This window comes from Schistocerca piceifrons, unplaced genomic scaffold, assembly GCF_021461385.2.
Source record: "Schistocerca piceifrons isolate TAMUIC-IGC-003096 unplaced genomic scaffold, iqSchPice1.1 HiC_scaffold_699, whole genome shotgun sequence".
Classification (NCBI taxonomy): Eukaryota; Metazoa; Arthropoda; class Insecta; order Orthoptera; family Acrididae; genus Schistocerca; species Schistocerca piceifrons.
Window position 1 is genome coordinate 6,734 of NW_025728947.1, and position 20,775 is coordinate 27,508.

General features: G+C 59.7%; 1 protein-coding gene across 1 annotated transcript; it reads right to left on the reverse strand.

Annotated features, from left to right (window-relative positions):
- Positions 1 to 1,315: 1,315 nt before the first annotated feature.
- LOC124769062 lies at positions 1,316 to 18,997 on the reverse strand. The gene is made up of 3 exons (XM_047249160.1): positions 17,858 to 18,997; positions 17,279 to 17,560; positions 1,316 to 2,077 (listed from the first exon to the last, which is right to left on the reverse strand). Exons 1-3 carry the CDS (start codon positions 18,995 to 18,997, stop codon positions 1,316 to 1,318), a joined length of 2,184 nt encoding a protein of 727 aa, XP_047105116.1.
- Positions 18,998 to 20,775: the final 1,778 nt, after the last annotated feature.

Below are 20,775 nucleotides of genomic sequence, written 5' to 3' on the forward strand. Positions count from 1 at the left end.
CGTCTTAATGGCACGTTCATTTCAACGTCACTCACACACCTTACGTCGCAGTTACGTCGCACCATTGTCAAACTCGGCGTACAGCAAAGGGAATAGTGGGCGGCAAAAAAAACCAAACAAAAACATTTCACATTTCACCCTCGCCATGTATGATGTGCAAAAAAACAAACCCGCAAACGGCCGTCGTTACGGTGACACAAAAGTCGCCGATCACACTGTCCCCCCTCGCAGACGGGTAACACACACACACCAACAACACCAATGGGTCAAAAACCACGCCAACGAGGCGTGCCACCATTCCACGCCACGGCGACCAACCTCGTGGCCGTACCCCGCGCAACACGCTTTGACGCGCCCCCCCCCCACCCACAATCAAAATGCACACATACATCACAGCCGTCCACACAAACAACAACAACAATTCCGCCCTTCCCGCAAAAGGCAAGTTGGTGGCCCTGAAAAGGGCCGTTTTGCCGCTCTCGCAACGGAGGAGCCTTCTCTCTCCATCCTTCCTTCCATTCCAGAGCCACCTCCTTACTTGGAGCTCGTGTACTTGGTCACCGCCTTCGTGCCCTCGCTCACGGCGTGCTTGGCCAGCTCGCCAGGCAGCAACAGCCGCACAGCGGTCTGGATCTCGCGGGACGTGATGGTCGAGCGCTTGTTGTAGTGCGCCAGGCGAGAAGCCTCGGCCGCAATGCGCTCGAAAATGTCGTTCACGAAGCTGTTCATGATGCTCATCGCCTTCGACGAGATGCCCGTGTCAGGGTGCACCTGCTTCAGCACCTTGTAGATGTAGATGGCATAGCTCTCCTTCCTCTTGCGCTTCTTCTTCTTGTCGCCCTTCGAAATGTTCTTCTGCGCCTTGCCAGCCTTCTTGGCGGCCTTCCCGCTAGTCTTGGGCGGCATCTCGAACCAACGTACGGCAGCAGCAACACCAGTAGCAAGCGCTCCGCTCTAGTCAGCGTCTCCCCACACAGTGGCACCCGCCGCCATTTTTTTTTTTTTTTTTTTTTTTTTTTTTTTTTTTTTTGTTTTTTTTTTTTTTTTTTTTTTTTTGCACTTTTCATTCCCTTCTCGGATGGAGAAGGGCGGGCTGTTATAGAGCATGCGTTGTACTCTTTTCAGCCATGGGTTTTTGTAATTCTGTTTGGTCACCATTTATTATTTTTCTTGCTGGGGTGCGGGGAAGGGGGTGGATATCTCCCAATTGGGAATTTATTTGCAGGAGTTTGTAGGGGACAGTTCCGGTATTTACCTTAGCGGCCAAGGAAAACCTGCAAAACCTGGCCAGAACTGCTTGTGTCTTGCCTTCTCTTTATTTTCCGTGTTGCCAGTGTTGACGCTGGCGTTCACGGCGGGCAGTGGCGGCTTCGCGTCTCCTGTCACGCTCCGCCTCTTGCTCCTCTCTCTGTCTTCTGGACTGCTCGTTCAGGGCTTCCTCCTTTCTTCTTCTGAGCTCCCTGCTTTGCAGGAAGCTCATCTGGTAAACGTCTCTTGGGCTGGCGTCGTCCAGGCGTTCGCTGTCCACCAGTTCCGCCCGGTGGTTGACGAACTCCTTGGTTTGGACGCTTGAGTCCTGTCGTTCAACCGCTTCTCCCTTGCCTTTTAACGAGGCCTGTGCGGCTCGACTAATTGTCATCTTCTTAGGCCAGGCCGTTTGTGTGGCCTGGTCGCGACTGGGCTGTGCTGCTGTTGCTGCCATCCTGTCGTCTTGGTGCTGCGCTTCCTTCTTGTTGGTGTTGCGGCTAAGGGATTCACGTAGAGTGAGGCAGGCGGCCTCCATCTCCGCATGGAGAACCATGCGGAACCGAGCTTCCGCCTCCTGGAGGGCCGACTCGATGTCAGGACCGGCTGTCGTCGCCGTCTTCCCACTCGCTGCGTCGCGCCGCCGCCTCCCTCCTCCGCCCTTGCCACAGGCGGCGGGGGGAGGCGGCCGCACGTGAGCGGTGGCCGCCGTCGAATCACCTCCGGGCGCCGCCGTTGTTCCCGCGGCGTTGCCTCCTCTCGCTGGTTCCACGGTCCCTCCGCGGCTCGCCGCGGCTGCAGGACGCTGTCGTCGCCTTCTCCTGCGGCGTCGCTTCTTTGCCTGGGGCGCAGTCTCCTTTGTAGTGGCGTGATTTCGGCCGTTGAAGGCCTGACATCCGCGCCAGTTCGCGACGTGTTCACCGCCGCAGCGGGCGCACGTCGGTTTGACATCTCTGGTGCTGGTACAAGTGCGGGTGTCATGGTGACATCCGCACTTGACGCACCTGGCGGCGTTGCGGCAGTGCTTTGCCACATGTCCTTCCTCCTGGCACTTGAAGCACTGTGGCTTCGTGTCCAGGTGGGGGGGGAGAGTCTCCGGCTGCACGTGGAAGCCCAAGAGCTTCCGGATGTCGAGAATGCCCCCGCCATTGTCCGCCGCTGGTGTGGCGACAATAAACAGAGGCGGTTTCTTCCTATTGGTTTTGTTGTGCAACCTGACGGTTGCCTCAACAAAACCTTGTCGGCGCAGTCCCTCTTTTACCGCTCGCTCCGTGAGGATCCAAGGCAGGCCCCTCAGGAGCGCCTTGGTGACTTCTTGGTGACGGGTCTTTTGACTCATCGCACCTCTTCCCGGGGCGTCCACCGTGTGGGCGGCCACAAGGGCCTTCAGGGCCCCGTAGTCGTTCCAGTCAGCGGCCTGGAGCTTGATGGTTTCGTCGGAGTCAACGGACTCAACGACGACCTCCTTATCGCAGCTCCGCCCCATCTCATCATAGAGTTCCACCCACTCGACCTCCCTGCATTTAATGTACAGGGCGGGAGCGGGGGAAACTGCTTCTTCTGTCGCCGAATTGCCGCCTCTTGCGACATCACGTCCCACGCTGCTCATCTTAACCATACTGCGCGCTAGGTTTGACAATTTGCTTTTTTGCCGTTAAAACAGCAACACGACAATTTGCCACCCGCGCGCAGTACGATCTCCTCGCTGACTCTCCTGCAGGAGCTGAGCGCCGCGTGCAACAGTACCTGCGCGCTACGGCTGCCACAACTCGACCCGCCGCCAGCCGCCGCCGCACCTTTACCAGCTCGCCCTGTTGCGGCCGCCGACCAATGGGGCGCGCGCGCAACCGGCCGCCGCACCCGAGCCCATAAAGCACCCCCACCCCGGCTGCGCCGGCACGCACTCCGCTGCTCGACTCGCTGCCGCTCGCACCGGTCGTTTTCGTTTCCGTTTCGTGTGCACCGTCGCTAGCCCATCGCCATGTCCGGACGCGGAAAGGGAGGCAAAGTCAAGGGCAAGTCAAAGTCCCGCTCAAGCAGGGCTGGGCTCCAGTTCCCGGTCGGCAGAATCCACCGCCTCCTGCGCAAGGGAAACTACGCAGAGCGCGTCGGCGCCGGGGCGCCCGTCTACCTCGCCGCCGTCATGGAGTACCTCGCGGCTGAGGTGCTCGAGCTGGCCGGAAACGCGGCCCGCGACAACAAGAAGACGCGCATCATCCCGCGCCACCTGCAGCTTGCCATCCGCAACGACGAGGAGCTCAACAAGCTCCTGTCGGGCGTCACCATCGCACAGGGTGGTGTCCTGCCCAACATCCAGGCCGTCCTGCTGCCAAAGAAGACCGAGAAGAAGGCCTAAAGGAGGCCAGGCAATCGCAGCGCCGCGTGCTCCCCTGCACGCAACGCGCTTTGCCGGCTCGGCCCACAACAATCGGCCCTTTTCAGGGCCACCACACACACCTACGTCCAAAGCAAAATTTCAGTCGTCCTCGCCGCACCTTGTTTTGTTTTAACTTTGCACAGCCGCCGCCGGCGCACGTCCGCCATCTTGTCGTCCACACAGCCCGTGTGGCCCAACACACACACACACACACATTTTGCACGGTCGCAGTCGCCTTCCAAACCGACAACGGCAGCAATAATGACCATTGTTACAGGGAGGCGTGTCGACACACCGCCCTCCACTCCCGCGCGCAACGGCCGTCGACACGAACGAAACAGCTGATCCGGCCGCCTATGCCCACACGCCTTGCCTCGGAAACCCCAACGCCGCCGCAAACAAACACACAGAGACAAACCACGCAAGCAAATAATCACCGCCTCTCGCACAACAACACACAGCCCGCCATCTCCGTCGCGATCGATACAAAGACACACAATAACAAACACACAAACGAAGCAGCTCCACACACAGCCAGCCACATGACACGTTTCCTTTCCTTCTCCCCTCCCAGTCACATCACGTCGCTCAAACGGAAACAAACAAACAAACAAACAACACAGCGCACACACGCAGCAACAACACAGACTCTTTCGCACTTTTCAACTTCCGAACAGTGTGGTGGCCCTGAAAAGGGCCGTTTTCTAGTCTCTCCCACCCACAAGCACGGCCGCGGGAAGGCCAGCGCCCGCTGCGACGCAGCCTAACCGCCGAAACCGTACAGGGTGCGCCCCTGCCTCTTCAGGGCGTACACCACGTCCATGGCCGTCACAGTCTTGCGCTTGGCGTGCTCAGTGTACGTCACCGCGTCGCGGATCACGTTCTCCAGGAACACCTTCAGCACCCCGCGGGTCTCCTCGTAGATCAGACCAGAGATGCGCTTCACGCCGCCCCTGCGAGCCAGGCGGCGGATGGCGGGCTTCGTGATGCCCTGGATGTTGTCGCGCAACACCTTGCGGTGCCGCTTGGCGCCACCCTTGCCGAGCCCCTTTCCTCCCTTGCCGCGGCCTGTCATCCTTCCTTCCTCGGGCAAAGCAACAACGTGCACAAACAGCAGCTGCAGCGGCTGGCGAGTCGGCTACGGTCTGCGCCCAGCGCGCCCGCCGCCCCCCTATATAGACTCTGGCCCGCCCTCCCCCCACCACGCGCAACCGAGGGCATATAAGCGCAGCACGGAGGCGCGCGGGCCCGTTGTCAAGGCAGCACCGGACGCCGCGCCGCACCTAACCTCCACGCACGCCGCTCCGCTACCGCCAACGCTACCGCCATGGCCCGCACAAAGCAAACGGCCCGCAAGTCCACCGGCGGAAAGGCGCCGCGCAAACAGCTCGCCACCAAGGCGGCGAGGAAGAGCGCGCCCGCCACCGGAGGCGTCAAGAAGCCCCACCGCTACAGGCCGGGCACCGTCGCCCTGCGAGAAATCAGGCGCTACCAGAAGAGCACAGAGCTGCTCATCCGCAAGCTGCCATTCCAGCGCCTAGTGCGCGAGATCGCCCAGGACTTCAAGACCGACCTGCGCTTCCAGAGCTCCGCAGTCATGGCCCTGCAGGAGGCCAGCGAGGCCTACCTCGTCGGCCTCTTCGAAGACACCAACCTGTGCGCAATCCACGCCAAGCGCGTCACCATCATGCCCAAGGACATCCAGCTCGCGCGCCGCATCCGCGGCGAGCGCGCCTAAACCGCGCCGCGGCACCGCACCGCACAAACAAAAACGGCCCTTTTCAGGGCCACTAACATCTCTCCGTCGCGAGCAAACTTTGTCGGTCGCCTGCCTCTCGCCCCGCAACCCAAAAACAAAAACCACCACTTCCCGTCCGTCCGCCACACCCGCTCACTCTGCCTGCCTGCTAGCAGCGCGCAACAATCACACATCATCCCTCCCCGGCGCTCAAAGCGCACAATGCCCAACGGCCGACGTCACACCGCACGGGTGGCTGGCCGGCCGCCGCTTTCGTTTCGAAAACAAAAAAACCCGCACTCCACTCCGACGGCCAACGGCCAGGCAGGCGCGCTCGCTCGCTCTACACGCCACCGAAATCCCCGCCGACTCCTTCCGCATCTCAACGTGCCCCCCGTTGCAAAACATAACACACACACACACACAAAGGAACAAAACAAAACAAAGACCAGACACGACTCGACAAGACAGACATCCGAGAAGAACGAACGCAGGCAAGCCAACCAACGTATTCAAACAAAACAACGTGACAGAAAACCAACCGTCGGCCGCCGCCACAAACACGGCGACAATCAACCACGACAACAACAACAACAACAACAACAACAACACCGCTTACCGCTACCGCCGCCCACACCCGCCACCGACCCCCGCAATCCAACCACCACGGCACGCAAACAGCATCCCCACGGGCATACAGAAACGCCAGACAGACAGACACCCACACCAAACGCAACACGACAATCAAAACCTTCCCCGACGTGCTTTGATGGCCCTGAGAAGGGCCGTTTTGGGCCGCGCGTCTCTTGCGCGCCACTAGACGACGACGGGGGGTGGGGACGACGGAGTCAAGCGCCAAACCCTTCCATTCCCATCTCTTTCTCCTCTACTCTACTTCTTCTTCTTGGGCGAAGCCTTCGCCTTAGACGGCGTCGTCGCCTTCTTCGGGCGCGGCGCCTTCGGCTTCTTCGTCGGAACCTTGGCGGCCTTCTTCGCCTTCGACGGCGACTTGGCCTTGGCCGGCTTGGCCGCAGCCGCCTTCTTCGCACCCGCGGGAGCGGCCGACGCCGCAGACGCCTTCTTGGCGGCGCCCGCCTTCCGACCGGTCGCCGCCTTCACGCCACCAGCCTTCTTTGCGCCGGCCGCACGGGCGCCCTTCTTCTCCTTGCTGGCCGGAGCGGCGCGCTTCTTCTTGGCACCGCCAGCACGAGCCTTGCCGCCCTCGGCCGCCCCCCCGCCGCCGGCGCCGGCAAGCTTGAACGAGCCGGACGCGCCCTTCCCCTTCGTCTGCACCAGCTCGCCCGCCACGACGGCCGACTTGAGGTACTTCTTGATAAACGGCGCCAGCTTCTCCGCGTCCAGCTTGTAGTGCGCGGCTATGTACTTCTTGATCGCCTGCAGCGACGACCCGCCGCGCTCCTTCAGACTCTTGATGGCGGCCGTCACCATCTCAGAGGTGCGCGGGTGCGCAGGCTTGGCGCGCGGCTTCTTCGCAGACGACGCAGACTTGGCCTTCTTCGTAGTGCCGGTGGCGGCGGGTGCCGCAGCAGTCTCGTTCGTAGCCGCCTGATCTGCCATTTCGACGACGCGCGTAACACACAGCGAGAGCGAGAGCGAGCGGGACGGACGGCAGGCACGCAAGCACAGCACAGCAGCAGAGCAGAGAATCACAAGGCCCAGCCAGTGTCGCGGGCGGGCGCGGACGGCCGAGAGAGCGGCCGCCACTCTGCGCGCCGCCGCGCCGCGCCTCCCGCGCTTGCTACCGCCCAACGTCCGACAGCCTGTGCGGAGCAGCCCCAAACCTGCGCCACAACCGCCCGCGCCTTTCAAACCACCGAGGATGGGGCTACACACAGCCACACCACAGTCGCCAACCAGTCGCCACGGCAGCGCCGCAAACCACGGCCAAACTGCAGCTACCGCGCGCTACAGCCTGGGTCGGCCCGCCGAGAATCGCCGCCCCCGCCCAAATGCCGCCCCCACAGCCCCAGCCGACGACCCGCCACAATGGCCAAACCTTCGGCAAAACTCCCACACCGTCGCCGCGGCAGCCCGGCCAGCGCGGCCGGCGCCACAGCCACACAAGCCGAGGCGTGCGGCGATGACGGCCGTGCAAACGCGCCTCCGCCGCCCCATCGCCTTCCGTCGCCCTCCCGCCGTTTCCCGATCGGCCCGCAGCCGTCGGGCCACATCGCGCGCCGTCCTCCTCCTCTCGCCCGCCAACATTCACAGCCGTTTCTCAACAATTGCCCGCCGCAAACGGACGCCGCCTGCGCAACAGGCGCCGCCGCCCCTCGCCGCTTCCGACCCAACCCCTCGACCGAGGCAAACCGCAATCCGAATCTACAGACCAACCCAATCTGCCGTCAAGCACACACGACAGCCGACCTTACACGTTACACGTTACGCGTTACACATTACGTTTACACGTCTACGTTAGGTTAGGTTAGGTGGACGTGGGTTAGGTTAAGGGGACTTGGGTTAGGTTAAGCGTCAAACTTAGGTTAAGCATTCAAACACGTCAGGCGTCAGAGGTTAGGTTAGGTTAGGTTAGGTTACGTTAGGTTACACGTTAGGTTAAGGGGTCAGTGCTAGGTTAAGAAGCGTCAAACGTAGGTTGAAAAAGCGTTCAAACGTGAGGCGTGAGCCGGACAGCTTACCTTACGTAGACGTTAGGGGCTCACAGGCTGAGCTCACCTCGCCACACCACAGGTTAGGTTCGGTTCGGTTCGCTCGGCTCAGCGTAAAGCGCCGAGGTCAGGGTTACGTTCGTTCACCTTCGGGCGCCACACTTTCGGTTGAAAGGTCGCGACGGGACGACGTCGGCAGGCACGCCGCAAACGAACAAAAACGTACAGACGACGTCGGAAACCGCCGACAGACGGGGGAGCAGCACGACCACGACCAGACACCGAGCGCGAACGAGACACACGCGAACCACCCCCACCGGCCAAAGGGCACCACACAACAACCCAGAGCACCACGTGTCGACACCAGAGCAACCCGCCGCTCACGCGACATGGCTGGCACCGAAGGGCAACCGCCCGCAACTGCGCTTTCCGCGCCGGCCCGGATGCACGTCGTGCTACAACAACACCACTACCGTACACAGCCGCTGTTCACAACATCACTATCAATGGCGCGCCCGCGGCTCGCCGCCGTCGCAGTCGCAGCCCCAACGCCAGCACTTTTGCACCACCATTCACACGCACCGCAACACAGCTCGCCGACACAGCCGAACAAAACAAACACCACACAACAACAGCAACAACGCCGCCGCCTCTACTTGTGCCGGCGACCCACCCCGCCGATGGCGCACCTTTCGCCAGCCGGCAATCGACACACACGCACCCACCCACCGGGGCCCAGTGCAAAAAAAAAAAAAAAAAACACACACAAAAACAAAAAAACCAAACAACACAAACGACACGGGAAGCGCACACCGCCACTTCGCGCGCACGCCACCAACCAGTCGTCGTCTCAAAATAACAAACACAAACAAAATAAACTAACAACTAGGGCAACACAAAACAAAAACGCCTCGCACGAACCGCCCACAAAAAGGACAAGCACACGCACAGCCTCTGCTGACGACCACGACGCAGCGGCACGCTGCTCCTGTCCCGCGCCCCGCGCCCCACTCGATTCACAACTCACGCGACACCGTCAACGACGGGCTCGCTTCCCGCAACCTACCACCTTTCCGCCACGACGCACAGCCCCAGCCCCAGCCCCACCCGACGACGCCCGTGGCAACGACTGCACTTTCACCACCGCCTCCCCCTTCCCCCCCAAAACACACACACACACAGCCAGCCAAAAACGCACTCGCGACCCACACATGCACGTGCATCGGCACACGCCAACCAGTCAACGTCGACAACCACACGCAAGGCTCGAAACGAAACCGGCGTCCTTCCACGTTGCCATCAAGCTACGCGACACAAGACACAAGGAACCAACACAACAGCCGGCCCCACTAATTCCCACTCTCACGCCGCAAAAAGCACACCGAAACCGCCAAACGCACGCACATTCCCCTTCGCACTGACACCACCCACCGGCTCGCTACCACACACCTCTCGGCAGCCGTTTCACGCCAATTCGCCACACCGCCCACACAGTCGACAAGCGCCCGCCCTGTACGGCACACGCAACGACGCAGCGCAGCAAAGGGCGCCCGCAACACATACCTCTCCGCCGCCCGACGCGCCAACCGCCAGCCACTCGCAAATTGTGCACTGCCACCAGCCACACGTCCAACACGCCGCGCCGCCTCCGGCCACCCGCCAGGGGGCGCTCACGTCCGCGACAACAGCGCGGCCCGCCGGGCCGGGCCGAACCGAACCGAGCCGCCGCTGCTCTGCACTCGGCACGGCCACACCCTGCTGCAGACCGGGCTCGTCCCTCTGTACGCGTCTGCCTGCGCATCAACACAACACGACCTTTTTTTTTTTTTTTCTCTCTCTACCGCCATCCCTCCTTCTCGCGTTTTACTCGTTGTTGCAGCAGCGGCGCACACCTACACATCCACAGCCCCAGCCGAGCCGGCCTCACCTCAGGGCCCGCCGCCAGCGTCTCCTCCTCGGGCACAGGTGCGGTGCTGTGGCCGCCCATCCAACCGCATTGCTGGCCGTCCAGCCACCAGGCGTTCCCACTGCCGCGAGCCACGCCGCGCACCGACCCTGCTGCAGAAAACGAAGCATAGCCAGAGACCGACCGATACACAAAGCAAGCCGTCGCCTCGCCTCTTGTCCTTCCTGCCTTCCTTCCGCCCCCGCCCTTCTCACACCACCGCCTCTCCACTTTCGCCCCCCCCCCCCTCCTTTTTTTTTTTTTTTTTGTTTTCTTCTTTCTTTCTTTCTTTCTTTGGCCCTCTCTCCTTCCCGCCATGGCGGTTACGGCACCGCCTGCAGCGGCAGATTTTTTGCGCCCACACGCCTACTCCTACCACCATTAACCTTGCCCTGCCCTGCCCATCAACGTCGCAGTCGAACCGACGCTTGCCAACACACTGCCCACGTTCCTTTCTCTTTTCGGCCTACGCCCATTACGCGCCGCCGCCACAGCACCTTCCCTTCCCACAACACACCGACGTCATCACACGCACCCAAAACAGGGGCCACGACCGTGTTCCTCGCCCACTCCCATCCCGCACGGTACGCACATTCCCAACTACTACCGCGCACCCTCCCTTTCCAATCTGTGTGTCTCTGTGTCTGTGTCCTGTCCGCGCGTGACGCCTCTCAACATCCGCCGTCCCCCGTCCCGTTTTCGCCCCCATGCCGTCGTCGCGCCGCCTCCGCCCCTGTCCGCCCCGCACCACACCATACACCGCTGCTTGTCCCGGCCGTTGCCACCAAAGGCGCCGACCGCAAACGCGCCACGCCGCAGCCCCCGTGCGTCTCGCGCTCGCTTGCATCTCCGTGCCGACGCTGCCTCTCTTCCCGCTCGCACTCGACCTCGACAACACAGTCTTTGGCTCCGCCACTGCGTGTTCCGGTGGTACGCACGCTGCAACACGTATGTATTCATTACCAGAGCGATGGCGAGGCATGACAGCATCTCTGTCTGACCAGAGAGTTCTTTATCGCTGCTAGTCGGCGCTTGGACCGCGCCAGACGACAGTAGTGGCACGCACCGGGTCGCCAGGAACAGTTGTTATATATATATTGTAGCGCGAGTCGGGAGAGGTAGTAGTCGGTCGACAGTAGTAGCGGGTGGACGGTTGTACTGAGCGGGCGTCGGCGGCGTGCTCTGCTCGTCTCGCGACTCTGGTCACGGTTCGGGACGATGTATAGTATATTGTGTTATAATCAAAAGGTGGTGTGACGCTGCATTGCGCAAATCTGATAACGTATGTTCATTGTACTTCTTTTGTTCAACAACAAAAGCCCCACTATTACTTTTTTTCTAAAGTAACTTTTGTCTCTTAACGAAAAACATTCACTTTTTAAAGACTACTTCCTATGGCATTTCCCTCCAAGGAGTGCAATTAATTACCAGCCAGCACTCATTCATTGCACACAGCTGTGTAAGGGGTATCTACAATTGAGGAGCGGATATAAATGCAATTTTTTGTTTTTTTTTTTTTTTGTGTGTGTGTTGTAACCTCCCAGCAAAATTTAAAATAATGGACAATGTTATTTACGGATGCTAATGGACATTGCGCTAATTGTAACCTCGCCCACAATGAGAGGTATTGAAAATGGCAACAAAAATGTGAAATTCGCAATCTGACTCAAATATAAAGTCTTCACACAACATTTACAAAAGTCCGTTCAGTGACAAGAAACTTCAATTAAACCGAAATATCGGTCTTTGGCCCTGTGCAAAACAATCAGAATTAAAGTCTTACCTCCGAATAAATGGATGTCACATATCTGCTCTTGTTGTTGCGCACCGCTTGGAGGAACTGCATTGCAAATAATAATATTCTCTTTTTTTTTGTGATTTTAGTGGAATTTTTCTTTTAAAGAAGTGGAGTGAAATGGGAAGTGCAACGAAATCTTTAGTTCAATAAAAAATTAAATTTTTGAAAAAATGCTTTTGAAATAAAAATTATTATTGGGGGACTTGTTGGAGAATAGTTACAATAAATAAAATTTTTCATTATCTAATGATTATATTAATTAACAGTATACCTTATTCACCATCTTGACCAGTGTTGCCGACCGCCTACATCACACAACCGCACTCGGCTGCTACTACTGACCGACCGCTCTGCATGACGACTATTAGCGTACTGCACGCGACGACTACTGACAGAGTACAGCCCTCAACTACACAGAGCTACGGACTCGCAACGACTACTGACAGACTGACTGACTGACTGACTGACTGACTGAGAACCGCTCGCAACACTCGCGCAGTCCAGCGCAAACTCTCTGGTCACAGATGCTACAATGTCTCGCCATCGCTACTATGTTACATACGTGTTTCAGTGTCTTTTTCATTGGGGTAACGATCTTTGGCTCTTTTTATTCTGAATACAGGGCCAAAGGTCAACGCTGCTGCCCTTATACAATTTATCAGGTTTCATTATGTCTGTTGCAATGTTACATACGGTTCACTCTTTCATTAATATTATCGTTGGGTTTGTTTTGTAGGGACGTTAACATTCAGGCACATTTTTATTATCATCGGACTCTCTGCTATTTGTGCAGGGAGGTTATACCTGGGTCCATTTCCATTTACATTTTAATATTGATAGACTTTTTGTTTTCTTTTTTGTTTCTTGTTGTTTTTCCTTCTTTTTTTTGTTGTTTTTTTTTTTTTTTCTTTTGTTTTTCCCGCTCTCACCACCACCGCCGCATCACGCCTTCCGTTTTCTTGGTTTCTTTTCTGTTCTTCAACTGCTTCAACATCACCGCGCCCCATTTCCACACCACAGCCATCAGCCTCCAAGACGGGCGGGCGCAGTGTGCCATTTCCGGCGCACAAGCACACCCGTACGGTACTCTCCTCGCCCCCACGCCACCAACAACACAGCGACCACGCGGCTTTCAGGCACGGCACGGCACCGGCGAAATGCGCCGCCCCCGCCCCTCCGCGCATCCGTCCGTCTCGCCACGTTCACTGACAGCCGCGTCTGCGGCTACACCACGACAACCACAACACAACACCGCTCCCCTCCCTGGCAACTCACATTGTTTTTCTCCTCCTCTTTTGCACAAACCACAACGCCGAGCACAGGCGCAAGCCACCCACACCGCGCCCCTCCCCGTCCCGTCTTTGGCCGCCGCTCCTCGTTTCCTCGTTTGCCCCCTCCCATCTCCCGAAATGCCATGCCAGCAGCGTTACGCATGCCCCTCCCCTGTCCACACAACACTACCGCCTAACGAACAGCCTTTTCCGGGCCACATCCAGGGCACGCCCACCTCCAAACACTGCCAATTCACGGACGCACACACACACACACACACACACACACACACACACTCACTTTCTCGACACCTTTCTGTACGGAGGGTGCGTCATCTCGACCGTGACAGAGTGACGGCAACTATCGACGATCCATTTCCCCCCACTGGTAAAACATGTCCACTAACACCTACATACATCATTCAAGTACACAGACAATAGCATACACACAATGGGAGGGCACACGAACATGGACGGCACGGCACTGTCATACACTCTTCCTCAGAACCATATCAACAAACGTTACGTACATCCGGGAAAGCGAAAGCGAAAGCGAAAGCAAAAGCAAAGGCAAAGCCCAATGCAGCCGTCAAAGGTAACGTTCACCACGGCAGACACTTGCAGCCGCGCCGCCGTTAAACGCATTTCAGTGCGGCTCCAATACGCCTCCGACACGGGAACGTACGTTCCGTTGCTCTACGAATGCGTTTCTCCCCTTTTTCCCTTCCTCTCTCTTTTGCCCCCCCTCCTTGCACTCTTGCCTCATTCCTCACGTTCTGCCCAGACATTCGACCGATCAAAGTCAACCTCTCGTTACCGTTCTCAGCGCGACGGTGTACAACAGTATGACGGGTGTGCCCAAGACTTCGGTTCAGTTGCGTGACGCCGGTCTATCGCGCCGATCGACAGTTACTCAGGGGGCGACGGATCGGACCACGTCACCGACACACAAAACACTTTCAAACAAACAAATACATACCGGATGGACACAGACAAACACGTGTACAGACATTCGCCAAACAAACGACCGCCGCCGCCGCCGCCGCCGTCGTCGTCTAGCGTGCATCTTGAATGACGACATCGGTGTGCGTGCGTCGTACGCAATCAGTCAGACACGGCTATCAAACATCAGAGTCGAATGGTACATCATCGTGCGTGTCGCCGTACACGTACAGTACAATACAACAACAATGCGTCTTAATGGCACGTTCATTTCAACGTCACTCACACACCTCCACGCTGCAGTTACGTCGCACCATTGTCAAACTCGGCGTACAGCAAAGGGAATAGTGGGCGGCAAAAAAAACCAAACAAAAACATTTCACATTTCACCCTCGCCATGTATGATGTGCAAAAAAACAAACCCGCAAACGGCCGTCGTTACGGTGACACAAAAGTCGCCGATCACACTGTCCCCCCTCGCAGACGGGTAACACACACACACCAACAACACCAATGGGTCAAAAACCACGCCAACGAGGCGTGCCACCATTCCACGCCACGGCGACCAACCTCGTGGCCGTACCCCGCGCAACACGCTTTGACGCGCCCCCCCCCCACCCACAATCAAAATGCACACATACATCACAGCCGTCCACACAAACAACAACAACAATTCCGCCCTTCCCGCAAAAGGCAAGTTGGTGGCCCTGAAAAGGGCCGTTTTGCCGCTCTCGCAACGGAGGAGCCTTCTCTCTCCATCCTTCCTTCCATTCCAGAGCCACCTCCTTACTTGGAGCTCGTGTACTTGGTCACCGCCTTCGTGCCCTCGCTCACGGCGTGCTTGGCCAGCTCGCCAGGCAGCAACAGCCGCACAGCGGTCTGGATCTCGCGGGACGTGATGGTCGAGCGCTTGTTGTAGTGCGCCAGGCGAGAAGCCTCGGCCGCAATGCGCTCGAAAATGTCGTTCACGAAGCTGTTCATGATGCTCATCGCCTTCGACGAGATGCCCGTGTCAGGGTGCACCTGCTTCAGCACCTTGTAGATGTAGATGGCATAGCTCTCCTTCCTCTTGCGCTTCTTCTTCTTGTCGCCCTTCGAAATGTTCTTCTGCGCCTTGCCAGCCTTCTTGGCGGCCTTCCCGCTAGTCTTGGGCGGCATCTCGAACCAACGTACGGCAGCAGCAACACCAGTAGCAAGCGCTCCGCTCTAGTCAGCGTCTCCCCACACAGTGGCACCCGCCGCCAGCCGCCGCCGCACCTTTACCAGCTCGCCCTGTTGCGGCCGCCGACCAATGGGGCGCGCGCGCAACCGGCCGCCGCACCCGAGCCCATAAAGCACCCCCACCCCGGCTGCGCCGGCACGCACTCCGCTGCTCGACTCGCTGCCGCTCGCACCGGTCGTTTTCGTTTCCGTTTCGTGTGCACCGTCGCTAGCCCATCGCCATGTCCGGACGCGGAAAGGGAGGCAAAGTCAAGGGCAAGTCAAAGTCCCGCTCAAGCAGGGCTGGGCTCCAGTTCCCGGTCGGCAGAATCCACCGCCTCCTGCGCAAGGGAAACTACGCAGAGCGCGTCGGCGCCGGGGCGCCCGTCTACCTCGCCGCCGTCATGGAGTACCTCGCGGCTGAGGTGCTCGAGCTGGCCGGAAACGCGGCCCGCGACAACAAGAAGACGCGCATCATCCCGCGCCACCTGCAGCTTGCCATCCGCAACGACGAGGAGCTCAACAAGCTCCTGTCGGGCGTCACCATCGCACAGGGTGGTGTCCTGCCCAACATCCAGGCCGTCCTGCTGCCAAAGAAGACCGAGAAGAAGGCCTAAAGGAGGCCAGGCAATCGCAGCGCCGCGTGCTCCCCTGCACGCAACGCGCTTTGCCGGCTCGGCCCACAACAATCGGCCCTTTTCAGGGCCACCACACACACCTACGTCCAAAGCAAAATTTCAGTCGTCCTCGCCGCACCTTGTTTTGTTTTAACTTTGCACAGCCGCCGCCGGCGCACGTCCGCCATCTTGTCGTCCACACAGCCCGTGTGGCCCAACACACACACACACACACATTTTGCACGGTCGCAGTCGCCTTCCAAACCGACAACGGCAGCAATAATGACCATTGTTACAGGGAGGCGTGTCGACACACCGCCCTCCACTCCCGCGCGCAACGGCCGTCGACACGAACGAAACAGCTGATCCGGCCGCCTATGCCCACACGCCTTGCCTCGGAAACCCCAACGCCGCCGCAAACAAACACACAGAGACAAACCACGCAAGCAAATAATCACCGCCTCTCGCACAACAACACACAGCCCGCCATCTCCGTCGCGATCGATACAAAGACACACAATAACAAACACACAAACGAAGCAGCTCCACACACAGCCAGCCACATGACACGTTTCCTTTCCTTCTCCCCTCCCAGTCACATCACGTCGCTCAAACGGAAACAAACAAACAAACAAACAACACAGCGCACACACGCAGCAACAACACAGACTCTTTCGCACTTTTCAACTTCCGAACAGTGTGGTGGCCCTGAAAAGGGCCGTTTTCTAGTCTCTCCCACCCACAAGCACGGCCGCGGGAAGGCCAGCGCCCGCTGCGACGCAGCCTAACCGCCGAAACCGTACAGGGTGCGCCCCTGCCTCTTCAGGGCGTACACCACGTCCATGGCCGTCACAGTCTTGCGCTTGGCGTGCTCAGTGTACGTCACCGCGTCGCGGATCACGTTCTCCAGGAACACCTTCAGCACCCCGCGGGTCTCCTCGTAGATCAGACCAGAGATGCGCTTCACGCCGCCCCTGCGAGCCAGGCGGCGGATGGCGGGCTTCGTGATGCCCTGGATGTTGTCGCGCAACACCTTGCGGTGCCGCTTGGCGCCACCCTTGCCGAGCCCCTTTCCTCCCTTGCCGCGGCCTGTCATCCTTCCTTCCTCGGGCAAAGCAACAACGTGCACAAACAGCAGCTGCAGCGGCTGGCGAGTCGGCTACGGTCTGCGCCCAGCCGATAGACCATCTTCTTCAGGGTGTGCGCTCTTCACCCCGGTTACTTGGAGTCCCTGCAGGATGTCCCTGCACTGCCTCCATTCATCTCTTCGACTAGATTTTGGTAATGCTTCTCTTTTCTTTCGTTTCTTCTCGTTGGCCCTTTTCAGGTATATATTGGCTTCAGGGTTGCCCGCACGTGCGGACAACGGTGCTTGTCCGTGGACAAGCCGTCTTCAGTGCTCCCGGCGCGGACGGCGTTGGGAGCGTCTTATTTCGGCGGCTGTTGAGCAGCCGCCGATGAGGCGGTCATCACTGTTTCAGCCACTCTCTGCAGCGTGTCGGCAAGGTGTGTTACCTTGTCGATTGCCGCAGAGAGTGCTGAAATTGCTGCAGCCAGCCCTCCTTCAAGCGCTGATGTTGCGGCGCCTTGGCTGGTTGCTGCAGGGTGACGTGAGGCGGCTGGCGCGTTGCCGCGCCTTTCGCTTCCCGTCGTTTGGTGGTCCTCTTTGCGCGCCTTCCCGTGGTAGGCGCGCTGGTCATCTGGCGAGCGCTCGCGCGCCCGTTTTCTGACGCGGGTGCGCCAGCTTTTGTTGCCCCCTTCAGTGGGGACGGTGGTGGCAGCATTGGCTGCCGGCGTCTGCCCGGCGTGTGCCGGCCGCCTCGCCGGTTTTGCGCTTGGGCGCGGACGGCGGAGGGAGCGGCCGGCAGTCGTCTTCGCCTGCTGCCCGTTTTGGCGAGCTATTGCGGCTTTGAAGACTTCGCAGCCGCGGTAGCTCGCCACGTGTGGGCCGCTGCAGTTCGCACACTTGGGCGTGTGCGACCTCGGTAGCGGACAAAGTCTGCTGGCATGGGCCCCGGCACACTTCACGCACTTCTCGGGGAAGGAGCAGTGGCGAGCCACGTGCCCCATCCCCTGGCAGCGGAAGCATTGTACCAGGCCCCTCTTCTGTTTCAGGTTTTCGACGGTGACCTTTGTGTTGGCCACCCTCGTCACCTGGTAGAGCCGCCTGTTTTCTGGTGTATCGGTGGCGATAACCAGAAGTGACGGCGACTCTTTGTGGCTGACGTGCGACTTCACGCGCGTCACGTTGCGCACGCTGAAGTCTAGATCTGTCAGCTCCTCTCGTAGCAGCTCCGGTTGAGCTGCCATCGGTAAGCCCTTAAAGACTATCTTCAATAGTCGCTCGGGGACGGCGGCGTGTGTGAACCAGTGGAGGCCCTGGTTTGACGCCTCGCTCGTCACCTTGATGTAGTCGTCTGTGTTGGCGACCTGTAGCCGCACCAGGTTCCCTGCTGCAGCTCGCAAGGTGAAGTCGGCAGTCGTCCACTGCCTTACGAGCTGCAGGAAACCTTTATAGTCTTCGGCCACCTCGAAGACTATGGGCGGCGGCCTCCGGTGTGACCGTCCGGTGGTGGGGACGGCTCCTTCGTCATCTTCATCATTTGAACAGCCTGCTTTGGCGGCGGCCGTGGGCGCCGACCGCTCTGGAGTAGGCTGTTCAGTCGTAGTTTCGACCGCAAGGGCCCCAAAGCGGTTTGCGGTCGATGTGGGCGGCGGTGTAGGCGTCTTCCTGGGTCTGGCCGCACGTTTCGACGTAACGGTCGTCCAGGTCGCTCCCGCACCGCTGTCGTCAGGTAGGGCGCGTCTTCTGCCCCCGTTTGTGGAGACAGCCAGCTGCCTCCTCTTCTTTGGCGTCTTTTTGGCGCCAGATGCTGCGGTAGTACACGACCGCTTGCGCCGCTCGCCCGCAGGGCGTTGCTGCGTGATGGCCGTCATTCTCCGCGCCCTCTCGTCGGCCGGTAGTGCGCCGTGCACTACGATATCGTCTTCACTGGATCCGTCGTCCAAGTCGTAGTCCGTGGACGGTGGCCGGGTCGTCCTAGGCGGCGGGTCAGACGGGGCCGCCGGGGGAGCAAGCTCCTCCGGACGGCGGTCTGCCACACCAACATCTCCAGTCGTCGTATGTGGGGGGCCGGATGGGGCCGTCGACCGAGCGTGCTCGGCCGAACGGCGATCCGCCACACCCATAGCTCTACTCAGCGATCCTCTAAACTCCGGGCGTGCCCACGACATCTCTGCGCGCTGCCGGAGCGACGACTGGTCTGCGCCCAGCGCGCCCGCCGCCCCCCTATATAGACTCTGGCCCGCCCTCCCCCCACCACGCGCAACCGAGGGCATATAAGCGCAGCACGGAGGCGCGCGGGCCCGTTGTCAAGGCAGCACCGGACGCCGCGCCGCACCTAACCTCCACGCACGCCGCTCCGCTACCGCCAACGCTACCGCCATGGCCCGCACAAAGCAAACGGCCCGCAAGTCCACCGGCGGAAAGGCGCCGCGCAAACAGCTCGCCACCAAGGCGGCGAGGAAGAGCGCGCCCGCCACCGGAGGCGTCAAGAAGCCCCACCGCTACAGGCCGGGCACCGTCGCCCTGCGAGAAATCAGGCGCTACCAGAAGAGCACAGAGCTGCTCATCCGCAAGCTGCCATTCCAGCGCCTAGTGCGCGAGATCGCCCAGGACTTCAAGACCGACCTGCGCTTCCAGAGCTCCGCAGTCATGGCCCTGCAGGAGGCCAGCGAGGCCTACCTCGTCGGCCTCTTCGAAGACACCAACCTGTGCGCAATCCACGCCAAGCGCGTCACCATCATGCCCAAGGACATCCAGCTCGCGCGCCGCATCCGCGGCGAGCGCGCCTAAACCGCGCCGCGGCACCGCACCGCACAAACAAAAACGGCCCTTTTCAGGGCCACTAACATCTCTCCGTCGCGAGCAAACTTTGTCGGTCGCCTGCCTCTCGCCCCGCAACCCAAAAACAAAAACCACCACTTCCCGTCCGTCCGCCACACCCGCTCACTCTGCCTGCCTGCTAGCAGCGCGCAACAATCACACATCATCCCTCCCCGGCGCTCAAAGCGCACAATGCCCAACGGCCGACGTCACACCGCACGGGTGGCTGGCCGGCCGCCGCTTTCGTTTCGAAAACAAAAAAACCCGCACTCCACTCCGACGGCCAACGGCCAGGCAGGCGCGCTCGCTCGCTCTACACGCCACCGAAATCCCCGCCGACTCCTTCCGCATCTCAACGTGCCCCCCGTTGCAAAACATAACACACACACACACACAAAGGAACAAAACAAAACAAAGACCAGACACGACTCGACAAGACAGACATCCGAGAAGAACGAACGCAGGCAAGCCAACCAACGTATTCAAACAAAACAACGTGACAGAAAACCAACCGTCGGCCGCCGCCACAAACACGGCGACAATCAACCACGACAACAACAACAACAACAACAACAACAACACCGCTTACCGCTACCGCCGCCCACACCCGCCACCGACCCCCGCAATCCAACCACCACGGCACGCAAACAGCATCCCCACGGGCATACAGAAACGCCAGACAGACAGACACCCACACCAAACGCAACACGACAATCAAAACCTTCCCCGACGTGCTTTGATGGCCCTGAGAAGGGCCGTTTTGGGCCGCGCGTCTCTTGCGCGCCACTAGACGACGACGGGGGGTGGGGACGACGGAGTCAAGCGCCAAACCCTTCCATTCCCATCTCTTTCTCCTCTACTCTACTTCTTCTTCTTGGGCGAAGCCTTCGCCTTAGACGGCGTCGTCGCCTTCTTCGGGCGCGGCGCCTTCGGCTTCTTCGTCGGAACCTTGGCGGCCTTCTTCGCCTTCGACGGCGACTTGGCCTTGGCCGGCTTGGCCGCAGCCGCCTTCTTCGCACCCGCGGGAGCGGCCGACGCCGCAGACGCCTTCTTGGCGGCGCCCGCCTTCCGACCGGTCGCCGCCTTCACGCCACCAGCCTTCTTTGCGCCGGCCGCACGGGCGCCC